Genomic DNA, 17572 nt, shown 5'->3' on the forward strand with positions numbered 1-17572 from the left:
ATAGGTTAAGAAAACCCCAACGCAGCTGCCTTTCCATGGCATCATGGCAGTTTATCAGTATGAATATCCCACTGCTTAATACGTCCTCTATTGCTACTCTAATGATGATTCGGAGCACTATGTATGTTGCAGTATTCACCCAAAGGGGTCTGCCTAGATCTAGCTGTCCTGGCCCCAGTATCTTTGTTGCCCGATCACCTCGGGAAGCCAGTTACCCAAAAAGCAGCAGGCCAAAGTATATTGGCGTTATGCAAATAGCATTGAGAGCTTTCTTTTACTGAATTATTAGTACCCATTCCACCTAAAGGAAAGATATGTAAGTAATCCTGAGATGATAGCTAGACTAGCGGTCGTATCCTATCGGGTGTAAAGGTTATCGTTGCCATAATTCGTGCATCGACTTTCAGCTTGTGGTTTTTTTGGATTTGGTAACTGAATTCGATGTGATTGTTTCATCTTTTGTGGCCAGCTGTTTGCAGAAAACTTGCTACATGTCTGCTTGAACGGCATTTAAGACGCCAGTCTCGAGAGGATTTACGCTTCATATCATGCTACCGCCGCCACCTAGGTATGATTGCTGTCTAAGATGGTATGTTGCTCGATAAGTGACCCCGCGAACGAACGAGAGCCATTCATCATTTAATCAGGAATTGGGTTTCAGAGTTTCTGCGACTATCAACCTGCACGAGTCTCGTTGATTGTTTCGGACGTTATGTGACCAAGTGTTCTTGACACAAGTAGTGGCACTCGGCAATGGACGTACGCAATGGGTAAGCAGTGGCTTGAACTGTAGAAGTAAGAAAAGTGAGCAGTCTAAATGCTCTGGAAGTTGAGGCCTACGTGAGGGAGTACGTGGCAGAGTGCCTCTAGCCTTACGAGTACTGATACTCTTCTTGTTTCGTGACAAGTCTCGTCTATCAAGTCAGGTCTGCATTGTTTGATTGAGTGCTGTACGGAAAATGCTACGTCTGTGAATATTCGATGTATCAATGCATTCAGATGGCCATCCATGCATCCTATCCAAGTTATGTGTTGGTCTTTTTAGGATTTCCCCGTGGTATTTTAACATCGTAGTTGGTTGCCGGATTACATGCAACTTGACACATTGATATCCATGTCTATACTTCTAATCCATCGTGCGTTGCTTTCTCGGTCATTTTCTCCCGCATTGACAGCCGAAAAGCCGCAAATTAAGATTCAGGTAAAACAGGCTTCTGACGTCGAGAGATAATAAATACAATATTTAGAAATATTTGTAACCGTTATAAAATCCTGAGCCTTTGGTCACTTGGAGTCTTGGATTGCATGCAACCTTGAGTTCTCTAGTCTGCTTGGCTGCTTGGCAAAGTGGACTGCATAGCGTACTTGCCGTTTTAGGAAATAACCACATTTCCATCTCACAGCGCCTTCTGATATCAAACAACGACAATTGTCTAGATAAAATCAGTCAGAATGCGCGTTTTGATGCATCATTGTAGATAATGGCAACAATAGCCGACGTTAAACTAGACGGGCCCGCTAGGTGTGTCTTGTGATTAGTCATGGGTTTTGAGTAGCCGGTTAGCCGACAACCCTAGATTTGACGACAAACGCGTGTCGTGAAGTCATTCACGCCATTCTTTGCTTAGCCCTTTCTTCGCAGACTACAGTACAGCGAAGACAATGAATCGTCCGTCTCGCACAGACGAACCCTACGAAGGGGAGGGCTACAACCAGAGCCCGAATGATTTGTCCAATGACTTGACCACCAACCAAGACCTCAATGGGATCGTCAACGCCAGGGCCCTGGAGCCGGGGGAGGATGACAAGGGCCTGTCTCTGGCGGGGGACGCGGGGACGGGCGATGGGGATGTATCGCGGTCCTATCACGATGTGGACTGGGGCAAAGACGGCTCCGGTCCCGCGGCTACGGCCGCGACGACCAAGTCTGATGGGCTTGGTCTACCCGAGGGAGAGGAGGTCCCCGCGACCGCTCTCCCTACCCTTCACTCACGTCGACTTCCATCCGAAGATGGAGGGGACACGCCCAAGATTCATGAGGCTTTATATGACCGGGTGAAGAAGGCCATTGTGAAGTTTGGCTCGTTTATTGGGCCCGGATTCATGATTGCTGTTGCGTATAGTGAGATTCACCCTCGCTTTCTCCCTTCGTAAACATCCGTGAGGAGTAGTGAACTTTGACTAACAGCCGCCTCTACCTTTCACAGTCGACCCGGGAAACTACTCAACAGACGTTGCTGCAGGAGCAAGCTACCGTTTCAGACTGCTCTTTGTCGTACTCTTGTCCAACCTTTTTGCAATCTTCCTCCAGAGCCTCTGTATCAAGCTCGGCACCGTCACCGGGCTCAACCTGGCCGAGGCGTGCCGAGCTTTCCTGCCGCGATGGATCAACTATGTCCTCTACGTATTCGCAGAGGTTGCCATCATTGCTACGGACATTGCAGAGGTAAGTTTTGCCAATGACTGATGTGTCTCTCCATCTCGAAGCCCTCCGTTTACTAAGAGACTGTCTACACTGGTTCAGGTCATTGGCTTTGCGATTGGTCTAAACCTCCTTGTGCCGGCCATACCTCTGGTAGCAGGATGCGCAATCTCCATCTTGGACGTCATGATCATTCTCATCTTTTACCGGCCCCACGGATCCATGAGAGGCCTGCGAATCTTTGAGTACTTCATCATCGGCTTGGTGCTGGCCGTGGTTGTCTGCTTCTGTATCCAGCTCTCGCTCATCAAGGATACGCCGGTGGGAGAAGTCTTTCAGGGGTATCTGCCATCGCGTGCCGTGGTTGAATCGCAAGGGTAAATCTTCTTCTCGCTCTTCCCTCCATCCTGTTTTCAGCTGGAAAATCTCTAATCGCACACAGTTTATACCAAGCCTGCGGCATCCTAGGCGCAACAGTCATGCCGCACAGCCTATACCTCGGCTCCGGCATCGTCCAAGCCCGTCTCCGAGAATACGACACAAAACACAACCTCCTACCCCCCGAGATGTACGAAGTCGACCTAAATGGCGACAGCATCGACAAGGGCTACTACGTCCCCTCCGCCAAGGCAATCAAGCACTCCCTCAAAACTTCGACCGCCGAGCTGAGCATCTCACTCTTCACCTTCGCCCTCTTCGTCAACTCAGCTATCCTCATCGTTGCTGGCGTCTCCTTATACGGGAACCCCGAGGCGCCGGACGCTGACATCTTCAGCATCCACCAGCTCCTCACGGACTCCATCTCCAAGGCGGCGGGCACCATCTTCGCCCTCGCGCTGCTTCTCTCCGGCGTTTCGGCGGGCATCGTGTGTACCATTGCCGGTCAGATGGTTAGTGAGGGTGCGCTGAACTGGAAAGTCCGTCCTTGGCTACGACGTCTGGCGACGCGGAGTATTAGCGTCACGCCGAGTATCGTTATCGCTGGCGCCGTGGGGCGAAAAGGCGTCAGCGAGGCGCTGAATGCTTCGCAGGTGGTGCTCAGTGTGGTTTTGCCGTTTGTTACTGCGCCGTTGATATACTTTACCTGTAGGGATAAGTTCATGACCGTCCGGGATGGGCCGGGCGGTGGCGCCCGGTTCAGGGTCGGTGGTGCTGGGACTGACGAGGAAGAGTCCACGGCAACCCCTCCGGAAGGCACTGTCAAGATGGCGAACTCGTGGTACACTGCTGGCTTTGCGGTCTTGGTTTGGGTCATTATGGCTGCGATGAACGTGGCTAACTTGGTTCTGCTTGGGAAGGGTGAGTGAGTGAAGGAATGGGAACTAGTAGTTTGCCCGGTGAGGGGCAATTCTGCTTGGAAGGTGATGATGGTGTGTGGACGGAGACCCAAAAGTCGTCTCTGATTTCCCTTCGACTTGGTCTACTCTGTCTTTGATTTCGACTCGTCTTGGTTTTGTACTTGATTTCATCAACCTCATGTTAGCTCTGATCCGGCCGCACTTTTCAACCAATGTGTTTTTGGTCAAGTCGTATTTTAGGCGAGGCTCAACCCTCCATTGCAAAAGCTCGTGTCTCAAAGAAAGGGAAGAAACATACGAAAAAAGAAGAAAAGAAGAAAAAAAGGTTTACCTCTTGAGAAGAGAAATGGGAAAAGAATAGGTGTTGCCGTCAACCACCGTACGTGATCTAGCAATAATCTTCTGCCAACCGTGTCCTACCAATATGATGCTGTAGAAAGAATATATTCTTCAGCTGAGATCCGAGTCTGCCATAAATATAGAGAGAGGCACGGTGTTCTCTACTTGCGCATAACATCGTGAGATTAGTAATCGACTTGCGCAATGGTATCAATGGGAAGAACTTGTCTAAAGGTATTATAAAGTTGCCAAGGAAGATAAGTTCCGAAGTCAGATACATCTACTCGGAAAAGCCCCGCATATTCGGATTGGATAGCGTCAGACGCTACAGTAGTTTGAAGTGCTCCGCATGTGAAGGAATATAGTTTCCGCTTCCTTTACATGACGTCGGGGTTCATTGTCTGCGCGGCTTGCCTGCATTCTTACATAAAAGCAGCTGCCGAGCCGCGAACACATAGGTCGGAGTCATTGCCATTGTCTGTACAGATTTTTCTTCAGTCAAATCACATTTACCACATTCTACTTTTTCAACGGCCCCAAAAGTATTGCCGACATGTCTCATCTCAAGTACTATTCATATGAAGGGGTAGGCCAGAGGAATCTCGCAGGTTTCAGTTACAACCAGGCAGTAAGAATTGGCGACCGCATTGAATGCTCTGGTCAAGGTAGGCCGCATTCTCAATACTCATCTCAAACCCAAGCATATGTTGACACGATACTCAGGCGGATGGGATCCTAAGACAGGCGAGTTTTACAAGGAAATCAACGCCCAAATAGATCAAGCATTCGCCAACGTGGAACTCAATCTCAAGGATGCTGGCGGGGCAGGCTGGGAACAGGTGTTCCGGGTCAACTCGTACCATGTGCCGATCAACGACGAAGCCATAGCAGCCATGGTACGAAACTTTAGGAAATGGATGCCAAATCACAAGCCGATTTGGACGTGCGTAGGAGTACCGAGGCTTGGGGAGGACGACATGCGGGTTGAGATCGAGGTTGTTGCCCACGTCCCGGAGAAAAGCTCAAAGGTTTAGACTTTGAGAATGGGCGGATTCAGAATCAACTCTAGCCGACATACCTCATGAGCAACGATCAAGTCACGAAAGTACAGCACACAGAATTCGAAGAAGCAAACGTGAGACCAGGTGTATGAGTATCCCAAAATGTCATATTCCCATTATTGTATCAGAGGTAATTTTGTCACAAGATCCTAGTATCCGTTGAACGCCAATCACACCGAGTGAATTCCAAAGGCGATGAGCTCAGCCAGTGGGGTATAGTCGCTTTGATACATCATTTATGCCTTGCCAGCATGGACCAGGAGAGCAGCGTGCTGCTCGGGGTGGGTCTTCTCGACGTTGCCCTTGGCCATCTTCTTCATGAGCATGTTGGCCTCAATATCGACCTCCTCACGGAGGATGAGGCCGGCAGCCTCGTTGACGATGCGCCACTTGCCAGTGATAACGAGGGTTCCGACGGGGGGCTTGGCGTTGACAAGAGTGTCGACGCCGTCCTCGAGGTTGGTGATGGTGAGCTGGTAGGTGGTTTGGCCGATGGGCTTCTTGTCAGTGACGGAGTAGGTGGCGGACTGGCCGACGCCTACGGAGCCAGACTCGAGGTTGTAGGAGATGAGAGCCGGGCAAAGGGTCTTGACCATCAGGTCGTGGTTGTGGATGGCGGAGAGGACGGCGTTGCGGTCGACGCCGGCGGGGACGGGGGTGGAGACGACGGTGGAAGGCATTTTGGCGGGGGTTTGAAGACTGGAGGTATCGTGAAGAAGTGAGTATATTTAGTTGCTGGCTGTAGTATGTAGTGAGAGGCGATGCACGATGACCAAAGACCAGCAGGAACCTTCTTATAGATGTCTCTCTTTCCTCATCGCTCAGGCCGGGAACAAACTCAATCATTTCGGACGGTTGGAGGTTTCCATACTCGCAACCCCGTTTGCCCCCCCTTATCCCCCCTATACTTTCTTCATCCTCAACCTTGAATCCCACCACCGGAGCTCCAAAAGGGAGTGAACCGACCGTTGCGCCGCTGACGGTTCAGGGCGGTATGGTTCGCGGGGGCAAGTAGCAGGAGACGCAAGTAAGGAGGCTAAGTGGCACCGGGCCGGCCGTGCCCCGACCGTGCTCCCGCCGAGCCGGACGTTGAAGCATGACGCTAGGAGACCTCGATGCTGCACGCTAATGGGCTCGGGTTTTGTTTGTTCTTTCAGGGGCCCAGGGGAAGAGGAGGCGGGCATCCGTGGAGAAGTCCGTGGGGGGGCTTTGGTTAACGCAGGTAAGATTAACAGACCTTTGATATCGGTACGGCAAACAGAGGGATTCGACTTGGTGTAATTGACATATGGTGTTGAGAGAAGAAAGTAGTGAACAATTGACTCGACGGACATGTTTTCTTGGGAATGTTTCAGTCCAAAAACCATGTCTCTCGAACCTTGGCTCAGCTGCGCTTGCTCTCGCTGTTTGCGTTTGGTCCCGAAGCTTTGGACGCGAAGCACCCACCATCTTCCCGAATGCTGCGTGAGACATGCCCATCACCCAGGTGTTCGTCCGAGACATGCATCGTGTTGCATAAGAGTCGTAGTTACGCGTGTCTCTGGAGTGCACTCTCCGCATTCCAATCACACGGCCTGCGCACTTGAGCGGTAACCCTGCTTGGCACCTGCGCAAGCTTGGAGGTTACTGGAGCCTGGAGGCCTTCAAAACCCCTAATTTCGTCCCAACCACAACTTAGTGAGATTTGCGCTTGCAAGATCAACCACGATAGATTACATTGAAGTCAATGTGAGGCTTAAAATAACCCCAGAGTTGTCTCATCGTCGAAGAAGACATCACCTAATGAAAGAGAAGTCGCTTTGCGGCGTAAGCCGTTGACAGCCATCAGGGAGGGATCGTCGCGGGCCGAGATTACACTTATCAAGTCTCTGCAGGTAAGCGTTTCCCCCCGAAAACTTCGAGAATACACCAATCAATTACCTCCTAATCCAGTCTTCAAAACAACCGTCTGAGTGTCCACGTAAGGCCAGACGTTGTTATGATCGACATTATGGCTAGTTCACTGCGCCGAGTGCTTGAGGTGTCGTCGGTGCGTTCCACGCGCGCTAAAACGCAGACCCGCTGTCTGTCCGTGTCTCTCGGTCATGGCGCTCACGGTTGCATCTCGTTGTTACTGTAAAAGCGAATATCGATTTCGGGCTGTTGTGGTTGAGTGTCAATGTTCCTGGATGAGCCGCGTCGTCAAAATGCGCTCAAAGGTAAGGGTCCACGTTATGCCCTGCTGCGCTCTGGAGGATCAGGGACACGATAGAGCCTGGAAGTTCATCAGAGGTCCGGTGATCCTTCACTCCAGCTCGCCTTTCGTTCATGCGTACTGAGAATTTGAAATTGGCGACGAATCAGAGCATCAGATAATCGCAGAAGCATTGAAATCCTTCCCTCGCTAACATGGGAGTAATCAAGTCGGTGGCCCGGCATAAGACGACCCGACACGGCGTTGATCCGCACGGGGATCCTCTCTGACTTCTATTTTGGGTTTCCCGCGATCTGATCTCCGGGCCAAGGCCGGAGGTGGTCTTATTCTCGGACTGGGGACTTCATTTCTCTTGTCTAGGTAGTCTCATCTTCGTTATTGTATCTTGCAACCCAGTAGTCAAAATCAGAGCTTCCCGTGCCGCCTACATCAATATGAAGAGCTCACAGAATTTCATTTGCGTCTTGCCAAGAGGATTCCATCAAGGTTCGTTGCTCGTCGCGGCCCCACCCGGCGTGATCAAAGCGTACTGATACACTTACACACTGAAAGCTGGAAGCCATCGTAACGTAGCAGAACTCCCAAGACCTCAATGATGGCATTGAAGCTTTTGTAGACGACGAAGTTTCTCTGAAGGAGTACTATGGTTTGGCTTGTGGGAAGTAAAATTCGACCACTTTGTTAACACAATTCTAGCTCAAAAGTCGTGAAAAATATGCGTGCCATGACGCAGAGGGCGGAATATGAATTCCTCCCCCGCTCCTTAGTCATCCATTGATTCAAGTCCATGTGATTGGCCCCGCCCTTCGCCATCTCAGTGTCGTGGTTGTCGGGCAAGAGAAGTTGCGAACTATTACCAAGTGCCAACCGTTGTACTTACGACTTTCCAAATTGAACCAAAATCGAAGGTGTCCGCGGTTTGAAACAGAGAGGATTATATCATCCGTGGTGGAGGACCCCTGCCCATCTTATTTGTGTCTCCTCTCTTTCGCTGCTATGCCCCAAGCGTCGTCGGAGCGGGCCGCAAGCCAGCCGAAGCGCAGGTACACGTCAAAGGCCTGCGAGGAGTGTCGGCGCCGAAGGGCAAAGGTGGGTGGAATATATTTTCCTTCCAGTCGATCAGCCCACACAATTTTTGGCGGCTGAACTCAAGCTATACACGCATTACGATACTCGTATAGACAAGGGGCTGATGCTCTGGCTTAAAGTCTACCTATGATGCTGACTGAAAGGTGCCAACTTTTAGTGTGACGGAGTGCGGCCCATCTGTGGCCGATGTTCCGAACGTTCCATCAACTGTCTGTATAGGAGTGAAGAGGACGGCCGTAAGCCTGCTTCCAAAACATATGTGCAACTTTTGAGAAATCGAATCGACCTCCTGGAAGCCGTATTGCAGTCTCACACCATCGATGTCGAGGCAGCCGTCGCCCAGCTCTCTGCTACCGGATCAGCACCACAACTACCATCCATCGCCAGTACATTAGCAACCGGCAGCGATGCTGGACTCAGCGTCTCGGCCTTTGACGACCTGTGTGCCACGTTTGAAGGAGCTCTTTCTCTAGATGAGTCGGTGAACTATGACCAGGATGGAGAGATGCGATACTTCGGCCCGGCAAGCGGCCGCTTGGAGTTCCAGAGTGGTACGTGCAGCCGTGGTGTTTGATTTTATTCCCGGCCAGGGTGGTTATTGACCGGTCTCTAGAATCTACCCCCGAGTCCGACGATCATGGTAGTCCGATGACATCCAAATCTACGGAGACAAATCGCTACATCCTCCCTCTGGAGGCAGACGTCTACCCGGAGGATCTCACCACGGAACTCATAGACTTGTTCTTTGAGTATCAGAATCCTTGGTGTCAAGTGGTTGACGAGAAACTATTCAGAGAGAGCATGAGAACGCAGGGCCGCTTCTTCAGTCCTTGTTTACTCAACTGTATACTTGCCCTGGGATCACGCTACTCTGATAGGACCGACACCCGCTCCATTCCAGATGACCAAAACTCGGCCGGCAAAGTTTTCCTTCAGAAAGCAGAAGTCCTCTTACATTATGACATGAAACGACCGACCATCACGACAATTCAGTCAATGTCCATCCTGGTCGGGGTCTATGTGGTATGTTTCTGGATGAGACCTAGTGTCAAAGATTTCTATACTCACTACAGGTAGTCCTACGGATGCGATGCTGCCGGATGGCTGCACCAGGGAATGGCGAATCGACTTGCTCTAGACATGGGACTCAATCTCGACGCGTCGTCGTTGTCTGGGACGTGCCACATGTCCAGCGAAGAAGTAGAGTTGAGACGACAGATCTATTGGGCCCTGTACTGTGACGACAAACTTGCTGCCATATACACGGGCCGAGTCTGCAGTCTTTTGGTAAGTTCTGACCCACCAGATCACACATTTAGACGGCTATGAGAGTGTTGTATGTATTGACCTCGTGACGCAGGATGTCCAAGGCGCTGTCCATCTCCCATCAACATACACACCAGAACAAATAAGTGCAGGAGCAGCAAACAACTCATGCGACGTAAGTAGATGCAACAAAAAGGTTCTCGTACACCGCGGTCTAATAGGTCTCTGTCGAATCCTCGAAAACATTCTCCTGGCTCTGTACGTTACGCTCCCAACCAACTCGCAATCGCCCCCTTGGCGAACACGCAATTAACAAATCCTCAGATACGCCCCAAAACCGCTCTACAAAGGCCCCCAAAGGATATCCTTCCTCCAATCCTGCACCCTCGAGCTCAAAACCTGGTTCTACGAGCTCCCCGCTGACCTCCGCATCGACAAACACAACGACCTGCCCCAAGTCTACACCCTCCACATGGTCTATCACACCTGCTGCATCCTCCTCTTCAAGCCCTTCCTCCTCAAATCCAAAGACACGCCCCCGGCCCTCAAAACAGACACGGCCAAACGCGCAGAGGTCCTCTGCATCGAGTCGGCCAAACGTATCTGCCACGCCGGCAAAAAGTACCGCCAGGTCTTTGGCTCGTTCCGGCGGAGCCCCATCACCGCGACACACTGCACGCTTACCGCGGCGCTGGTGCTCATCCAGTACGCGAGTCCCGATCCCGAGTTTGCGAATACGGGGAGGCCGTGTTGTACCATCTATATCGAAGCCTGTCTCGAGGTCCTGGCGGAGCTGGGCATCTCCTGGCGTCCCGCCGCCAAGATGCGGTCCGACCTCATCAAATACCTATACCAAAAATACCCAGAGCGGATGCCAAACTCCATCATGCAGCAGCAAGACGCTCGCAGGGACCCCGACCCGGAACCGGATTTGACGGCGTCGGCGGTGGTGGTCGAAAGGGGTATGGACGGCGCGTCAACATCAAGTAATACGCATCAACCACAGCCGACGCTGGAGCAGAGCCTGTGTCCCTTGATCAACATGATTGACCAAGACTTTGCGTGGGATGACTCTGGCGCGGCGGACCAGGCACTCCAGGGGGCGCTGCTGAGTAACGGCGGATCGGAGTCGGCCTTCAACACGCAATTCGCTCTGGCGGATTCTATCGGTGAGCTTGGCGAGCAGAATGGTCTGAGTTTCATGGATGATAGCTTCTGGGCGGGGATGAATTTCGACATGAATCTTGAAGCGCAAAATCCGTAAAGGAAAAGAAGAAAAGCAGAAAAAGGAAAAAGAAAAGGGGCGAAACCGCTGAGAGGTTGTCCCTTGAAGAAGTGAGAGATCTTGATTCTACTATACGTAGATGTGATATACTTAGTTCAGTAGATAGGAATCCAGACCGGACAGTCAGGCTTCTTAGTCTTTTGAAGCCTTTTCTTCACAATCTACGTGTCGTAGGGGCTTAGAAAGTCCGCCCTTTACATGTATCCCATGATTATCATCACCAAGCACACGACCGCCCCTCAAGGATATTGACAAACACGTACCTCATGCTTTTCTCTATGAAATTAATTCTTGTATTGGTATGAATCTTCTGCCGCAAGAGGCACCCCTTTTTAATGCAGTTTTGCCGCGCTACGAGCTGGATCAATATGTCTCCGCAAAAGCCCTGGATTCTTTCTAAATATTTTGTCTCGTTTGAATTAGGGTACAGCCTTGCATTGGGCCATATAAATACTCTGGCGTTTTGGAATACAGCGAAAGAATCTCGAGTGCTCTTGTCTTATAGTTTTGAGATGTTTTGATGCTGCAGATAATATCGGTATCTTTGTATATACATCCATTTCACAAAAGGGGTACCAGCTGAACGACACATCGTATTGTCGGAACAATGCAAAGAATACACATAAACTTTACTATCGTGACCCTACACTCTAGAGATCTCCTTGCCAAAGAGTTTTTGTCCTCCACTACCTAGTAATAGGGGATTGTCTATTAACCAACCTCCTTGCCTTAATCCTCAAACCACGGCAACACAACGCGCTGTCTCAGGAACAAAAACTTCTTCAGATTTGCCAAGTATCCCTGCAAAGTAGTCCGTAATTGTCTTAGGAACTCATGACGCCTCGAACCCTCCCTCTTAAAGTGAGTCCTTCCAAATCTGCAAGTCTTTGATAAATTAATTCGGGTTCTAACTTACACCCGGGCTTTTTTTTTACCCCGCAAAGCCTGTCCCTCCTAAAGGGAATAGCTCGTTTACAGATGAAATGGGAGAATCATCCTCTCTGTAAAAGCGGATTCCCATTGATGCACCTCAAGAACTTTCTCCGCATCTCATGTTGCTTCCTTTTCAAGTACGAACACGAGTAATTTTTTATCAAACAGCTCCTTAGTATCTTGACCCTCAGATGACCATCCTACGACACATCGCCAGGCAGTCACATGTCGACAACCATCGTACTCCCGTTTGAGTCAGATAGATTGTGGGTATAAATGAATTTCCCTACATACAACAACTCCTATGAGCATTACATGTCCAAATATTAAGCCAACGCATATAAGCGCCCGCGAATAAACCGCATCGATTCGACGACCATCAACAATAAGAAACGTGACCCCATGATTAGCAAAGACCCAAGGAACTTTTCCAAACCCCATGGCTACCCTAATAGGTAGATGCAATGCACCCAGCTCTCCTCAAGACCGAGACATTTCCGTACCCCCCAAATAATGGCGGTGATAGCCTAGGGACTTTACAAGCCGTTGCTCGGCCCCGCGCCTCCAATGTGTCCGTGATCTCCTTCGTGGCTGCCAACAGGGCGGTTCTTGGGCTGACCGGCCTCGCGGATGTGCAGTCCCAGAGCGGTGGGATCAATGTTCCTGTGTCCCCACAGCAAGAGGAAACCGAAACCGGGCTTGGCGAGGACATCCAGGATACCATAGAAGACAGCCTCAGAATCGGGATGGATAAGGTTGCCGCCCTCAGAGACGCCCCAGGCGATGGGGTAGAGGAACCACAAGAAGATGGTGAGAACACCGCAGTTGCGATACGTGGAGCTGACCTGCCCGCCCAGCGCACCGGCGTGCTTCCGTCCGTCCACCACGAGCGCGTAGACGACGTAGAAGAAAGCAAACATGCCAAATACCCAGTAACCCCACTTGTAGCTGGTGCTTGTGAGGGCGCCTACTAGGCCCGTAACAACCATGATTTCATCCGCGAGGAGGGCGATCATGATGCTGGGCCAGGGCAAGCCAGCAGTGAGAAGCAGGTCTAGAAGCAGTAGCGGCGTGGTGATGAACCAATCGATGTACCGCACATAGTAGATCTCGCGTGAGCCGGCGCCGCCAACCTGGCTGTTGTTGCGGGGGAATTCAACCTGGATAGGTACCTGGCCCAGCCCGGCACCCATGGAGAAATATGCTATGCAGGCAACAAAGGTAATGGTGGCTGTGATGTAGTGGAAGAGGCGGTGCGTCTCTCGCTTGGTGAAACCCATCCCTAGAAAAACGAGGGTAGAAAACGCCATGATAGCGCAGACGGCAAAGTACCAGTCCGAAGCACGGGGTGAGATACCCAGGTCGGCTTGTTGGCCAACGCGGGAGTTGGTGTTGAGAGCGTCGTTCGCCATTGTGAGATTATTGTTCGCAGCTCGATTTTCTGTATCAAATGCAAACTGGCGAGAGGCTTTGAGCGAGGCGCTGCTGATTGAGTATGCCAAAGTATATGGCAAGAAGTATTTTGATGCTACTCTCTATTGATGTGGCAATGTAATGAGGGGGCTGCTACATACCATATATCCTCATCTGTTGTCCTCGGCCAACATCAGATTTAGGCCTGAGCTAACGCGATCCCAAAAGCCCCTGCCGATTGATCCGCATCTAGCCATGTCGGATGACTTCACCCAGGTGAAGAGGGGACAGGTGGTATTGAGATTTCCATGAGCTCTGGATGACGTTTAGACTCGAAACACCAACCTACCGCAAGTTGTAGACGATAGGCTAGTCGTCGACGCGAGGACACCATCGCGATGGAGGAGTAGCTTCGCCGTAGCCCAAACAGCGCGACACCCTCGCAGGTGAGACTGGGCTAGCAGCGGTTATTGGGCCAAGACGGGCGCTATGGTATTCCAAGCTCGAGCCGTCCCTGTCAACCGTGTCAACCGTCCAGAAACGACTGCAACGCAAAGGGATTCTGCCACTCGTCCTTCAGCCTAGAAGCGGGGTCAGGCGAATAAGATCAAATGAGTTGTGAACTCTCTCCCCGCGCAAATCCTTGACGAGTCCATGACGGCAAGAGGCTGTAACCCTGGTTGTCAGGCTTAAAGCGGAGAATTGCTCCGCGCCAGAACGAAAACGACCCATTCTCAAAGTAATTCACTCGGCGCGACTGAGGAATGATTTGGAAATGGATTTTTTTTCCACCTCGAATTAGGGCGACGGTGACAAAGTTACGACGTAGGCATGTAAGGCGGTTGGCGCAACAAGAAAGGATTCGAGGTCGATGAAGTCACCACTTTTGCCGGCTTCTGGACCGGAAGCTGCCGAGTGGTATTCCCGGCCCCACTAAGCCGGAGCTAGCGCCGGCAAGTGATTTGATGTCTGCAGCGCAAAGCCCGAAAGACTTGGCAGCAGACAGGACAGCAGGTCTAGCCCGTCCAGTTTTTCTTCAGGCTAACGCTCCAACGGCTGGCAAGACATCATTAGCTTTATTCTAGAGGCGGTCGCAGGCAAGAAACCAAATTTGGCTTCTGCTTGGTTTGCCGATCGCCAAGCTATATGCGCGATCTGTCTCATGTCCACGATTTCTGCCGTCCTTGTGTCAAAACTGGTCTGGTGACCATGTGCTGCACAGTAGTGGTTCGCACTAAGTTGCAGATCTCTTCGAGCCGAACTTTCACGCGAAGTCTCTTTGGCGAGTTGGCGGCCGCATGTGTTGTAGAGGCATTGGCAAATCGCATTCCGTTGACTGATTGCCATAGCTGTAGCTGGGCGTGAGCAAAGGCAAGCTTGTGGCATGTCTCCACGCGTCCAACTCAAACCGGATCCGAAATTATTTGCGTGGGCGACCTGGACCGCACACTAGGAGGGAGAAAGACTACTAAGCACTTCCGAACTTCCGAGTCCCTCCTCGTCCGATGTCGTCATCAAGCCAGAATCGATTGATGTGCAGTCTGTCGGCAGTTTGAGCACGGATGGGAATGGTGGTCCAATGTTCGAGCACAACTGGGAAACCATCCCGGTCAACGTCGGGCCAGGCGATACAACCCACCTTCAACCATGCCTTGAATTCTGAGGTTCAATCAGCCGTCCTTGAACTTTGGCCGGCTTCGCAAAAGATAATTCAGACCTGCCGCCTGAGTCGCCTGGCCAGTATTGACAAGCTGTTCTTGCTCTCCATTCTCTGAAGTTGAGCCTACATGTTGTTGACAGACAATATCACGCGTACCTTGACTAGGCAACGTCTGCTCTGCACGCGAAGATGACAGAGGAATGTCGAGGAGACGAGAATGCTCGCCATCCGTGAGTCCATATTCCTTGGTTCTTTTGCTGATAGCTGATCTGACTGCTGCCTCGTATAGTTACCTGTCAGGGAACTTTGCGCCGATTCAATCCTGTCTCCCTTTGACTCCTTGCAGGCATGAGGGCGCAATCCCTTCTGATCTAGCAGGAGGCCAGTATGTCCGCAATGGGGGCAATCCGGTCACGAACGATGATGCGAGCCGAGCGGCGCACTGGTTCGATGGGGATGGCATGTTGAGTGGTGTTCTATTTCGCCGGGCAGGTGAAAAGAACACTTTAATCCAGCCGGAGTTCGTCAACCAATACCTGTTGACCGACGTCTACTGCCACGCAAAAACCAATAAATACCTCCGGCGACCAGTAATTCCAAGCATTGCGACGCTTGTAGATCCGGCTGTGAGCATGTTTCGCATCATCTTCGAGGTTTTCCGAACTGTATTTTTGGTATTCCTCTCGCGACTCCCAGGATTTGGTCGTCCTATCAAGAAGATTAGCGTCGCCAACACCAGCGTTCTGTTTCACAACGGAAGAGCGTTGGCAACTTGCGAAAGCGGCCCCCCTCTCAGATTCGCGTTGCCGAGCTTGGAGACTATTGGCTGGTTTAATGGAAGAACAGCAGAAAACGAACCGCGACAAAGCACTGAGAGTGGCTTTGGGGGTACAGGCGTCGTATCATTCATGAGAGAATGGACCACGGCTCATCCGCGAGTTGACCCGGTGACGAAAGAGCTCATTACGTTCCACGCGACATTCGTCCAGCCATTTGTGCGTTATTCCGTGGTGCCAGCGACGGCAAAGTCCGGGGCCGGCCGCTCTCCGGTGTTTGACCTCCCGGTTCCTGGAGTCGAGTCGCCTAAGATGATGCACGACTTTGGGGTATCAAGGAACCACACCGTTATCATGGACCTGCCGCTGTCGCTGGATACCATGAACCTGATTCGCGGAGTCCCAAGCTTGTCGTACGATTCGGCCGGGAGGTCACGCTTCGGAGTCTTCCCACGACACCAGCCGGACACCATTCAATGGTTCGAGACCAATCCTTGCACCATTTTCCACACCGCCAACTGCTGGGACTCGATTTCATTGCAGACAGATATCAATGGTCCTCGCGTGTCGGTCAATCTCGTGGCCTGTCGGCTCACCTCCGCATCCATGGTTTTCAGTGCCGGCAATCTTCCGACACCAGAGATGAAGCCAGTGCCTCCCGAGTACGCTGAGGAGGAGCAGTGCCGATTGTACTACTACAACTTCCCCTTGTCGGCCACTGCCGGGACCCAATACAATATCAGACACCAGTGGGCTTTATCAGCCATTTCCTTGGAGTTTCCGTCTGTCGCACCGGCTTACTCCATGCAGGAAGCTCGGTACGTTTACGGATGCTCAACTGGCGAGGCATCGTACACAGTTGCCCTTGGCAAAGCTGCAAAGATCGACCACTTGGCCAAGTTCGACATTCGAACACTGATAGCAAGAGGCATCGCACAACCACCACAGCCAGTCAAAGGCTGTGTCGATACACGTAGTATTGCCCAGGTCATGAAGAGCCAGGATCCCCAAGACCCTATCAAACTCTTCCGAATGCCCGCCGGATGGTATGCGCAAGAGCCAAGATTCGTACCGCGGCGTGAACCTGATTCCGAGGACGACGGATGGCTGTTGACATATGTGTTCAACGAGGATCAGCTCGACGAACAGGGTGAATGTCTGCCCGAGGCTGCGAGCGAGTTGTGGATAATTGACGCGAAAGAAATGAAGGAGGTCGTGGCTCGGATCAAATTGCCGCAGCGCGTACCGTATGGACTGCATGGAACCTGGTTTAGCGAAGAAGAGATTGATGAGCAGAAGCCATTCGAGAGGGTGAGAACTATGGCTTCGTAGTAAATAAGCATAGCAAAACTGCGTCAGAGGTTTGTTGAAGGGATACTGGGCCTGTCTTATCGTTAGCTGGTGGGAAACTTCCTCCATGATACCATGTGTTTTCCTAGCGAGCAGAGAAGCAACCATGGGCGTGTTTGTATAGATAATGCCAACCCTGGGTTAACTTCCTGATGAACGACTCAACTATGCGTGAAATATTGGACATGATGAGAATGGTGTTCGCAATCATCGCTCGACGGCCCTCCGTCTTTCTCTGGAATATGTTGTTCGTCGAATCGCCCCTAGATGGGGGGCAATTGGAGGGGCCATGCGGCTTCAGGGACGCCTTTGCGTAAGGCCCGACGGCTGTGCGCTTCAGTGAACGATGAGACGCAAAGCTCGGTACTTCCGGGTTGGACGCATCCAGTTCGTCATCCGCGACTGGCCACATCGACAACAACATCCAAAGGGCCAACTTCTGCTAGTGATGGCTGGCAGATGTCAGGTTAGGGAGACTCAGGTAGC

At 51.5% G+C, this 17572-nt stretch overlaps 5 protein-coding genes across 5 annotated transcripts; 3 read left to right on the forward strand and 2 right to left on the reverse strand.

Moving 5' to 3' along the window:
- Positions 1 to 1662: 1662 nt before the first annotated feature.
- SMF3_1 (NRAMP-like transporter smf-3) lies at positions 1663 to 5093 on the forward strand (the record flags this gene model as incomplete). The annotated part of the gene is made up of 5 exons (XM_053188619.2): positions 1663 to 2122; positions 2208 to 2446; positions 2525 to 2799; positions 2865 to 3721; positions 4783 to 5093. 5 exons carry the CDS (start codon positions 1663 to 1665, stop codon positions 5091 to 5093), a joined length of 2142 nt encoding a protein of 713 aa, XP_053054581.2.
- A 263-nt stretch (positions 5094 to 5356) lies between these two features.
- N0V96_004555 (uncharacterized protein) lies at positions 5357 to 5800 on the reverse strand (the record flags this gene model as incomplete). The annotated part of the gene is made up of 1 exon (XM_053188620.2): positions 5357 to 5800. The coding sequence occupies one exon, from the start codon at positions 5798 to 5800 to the stop codon at positions 5357 to 5359; it is 444 nt and encodes a 147-aa protein (XP_053054582.2).
- A 2729-nt stretch (positions 5801 to 8529) lies between these two features.
- N0V96_004556 (uncharacterized protein) lies at positions 8530 to 10933 on the forward strand (the record flags this gene model as incomplete). Its single annotated transcript, XM_065757147.1, has 6 exons — positions 8530 to 8546; positions 8623 to 8954; positions 9017 to 9426; positions 9481 to 9690; positions 9822 to 9844; positions 9994 to 10933. 6 exons carry the CDS (start codon positions 8530 to 8532, stop codon positions 10931 to 10933), a joined length of 1932 nt encoding a protein of 643 aa, XP_065614360.1.
- Positions 10934 to 12423: 1490 nt separating this feature from the next.
- N0V96_004557 (uncharacterized protein) lies at positions 12424 to 13299 on the reverse strand (the record flags this gene model as incomplete). The annotated part of the gene is made up of 1 exon (XM_053188622.2): positions 12424 to 13299. One exon carries the CDS (start codon positions 13297 to 13299, stop codon positions 12424 to 12426), a length of 876 nt encoding a protein of 291 aa, XP_053054584.2.
- Positions 13300 to 15592: 2293 nt separating this feature from the next.
- N0V96_004558 (uncharacterized protein) lies at positions 15593 to 17068 on the forward strand (the record flags this gene model as incomplete). The annotated part of the gene is made up of 1 exon (XM_053188623.1): positions 15593 to 17068. One exon carries the CDS (start codon positions 15593 to 15595, stop codon positions 17066 to 17068), a length of 1476 nt encoding a protein of 491 aa, XP_053054585.1.
- Positions 17069 to 17572: the final 504 nt, after the last annotated feature.

The sequence above is a fragment of the Colletotrichum fioriniae genome (assembly GCF_027942845.1).
Source record: "Colletotrichum fioriniae strain IMI 355084 chromosome Unknown scaffold_4, whole genome shotgun sequence".
Taxonomy (NCBI): Eukaryota; Fungi; Ascomycota; class Sordariomycetes; order Glomerellales; family Glomerellaceae; genus Colletotrichum; species Colletotrichum fioriniae.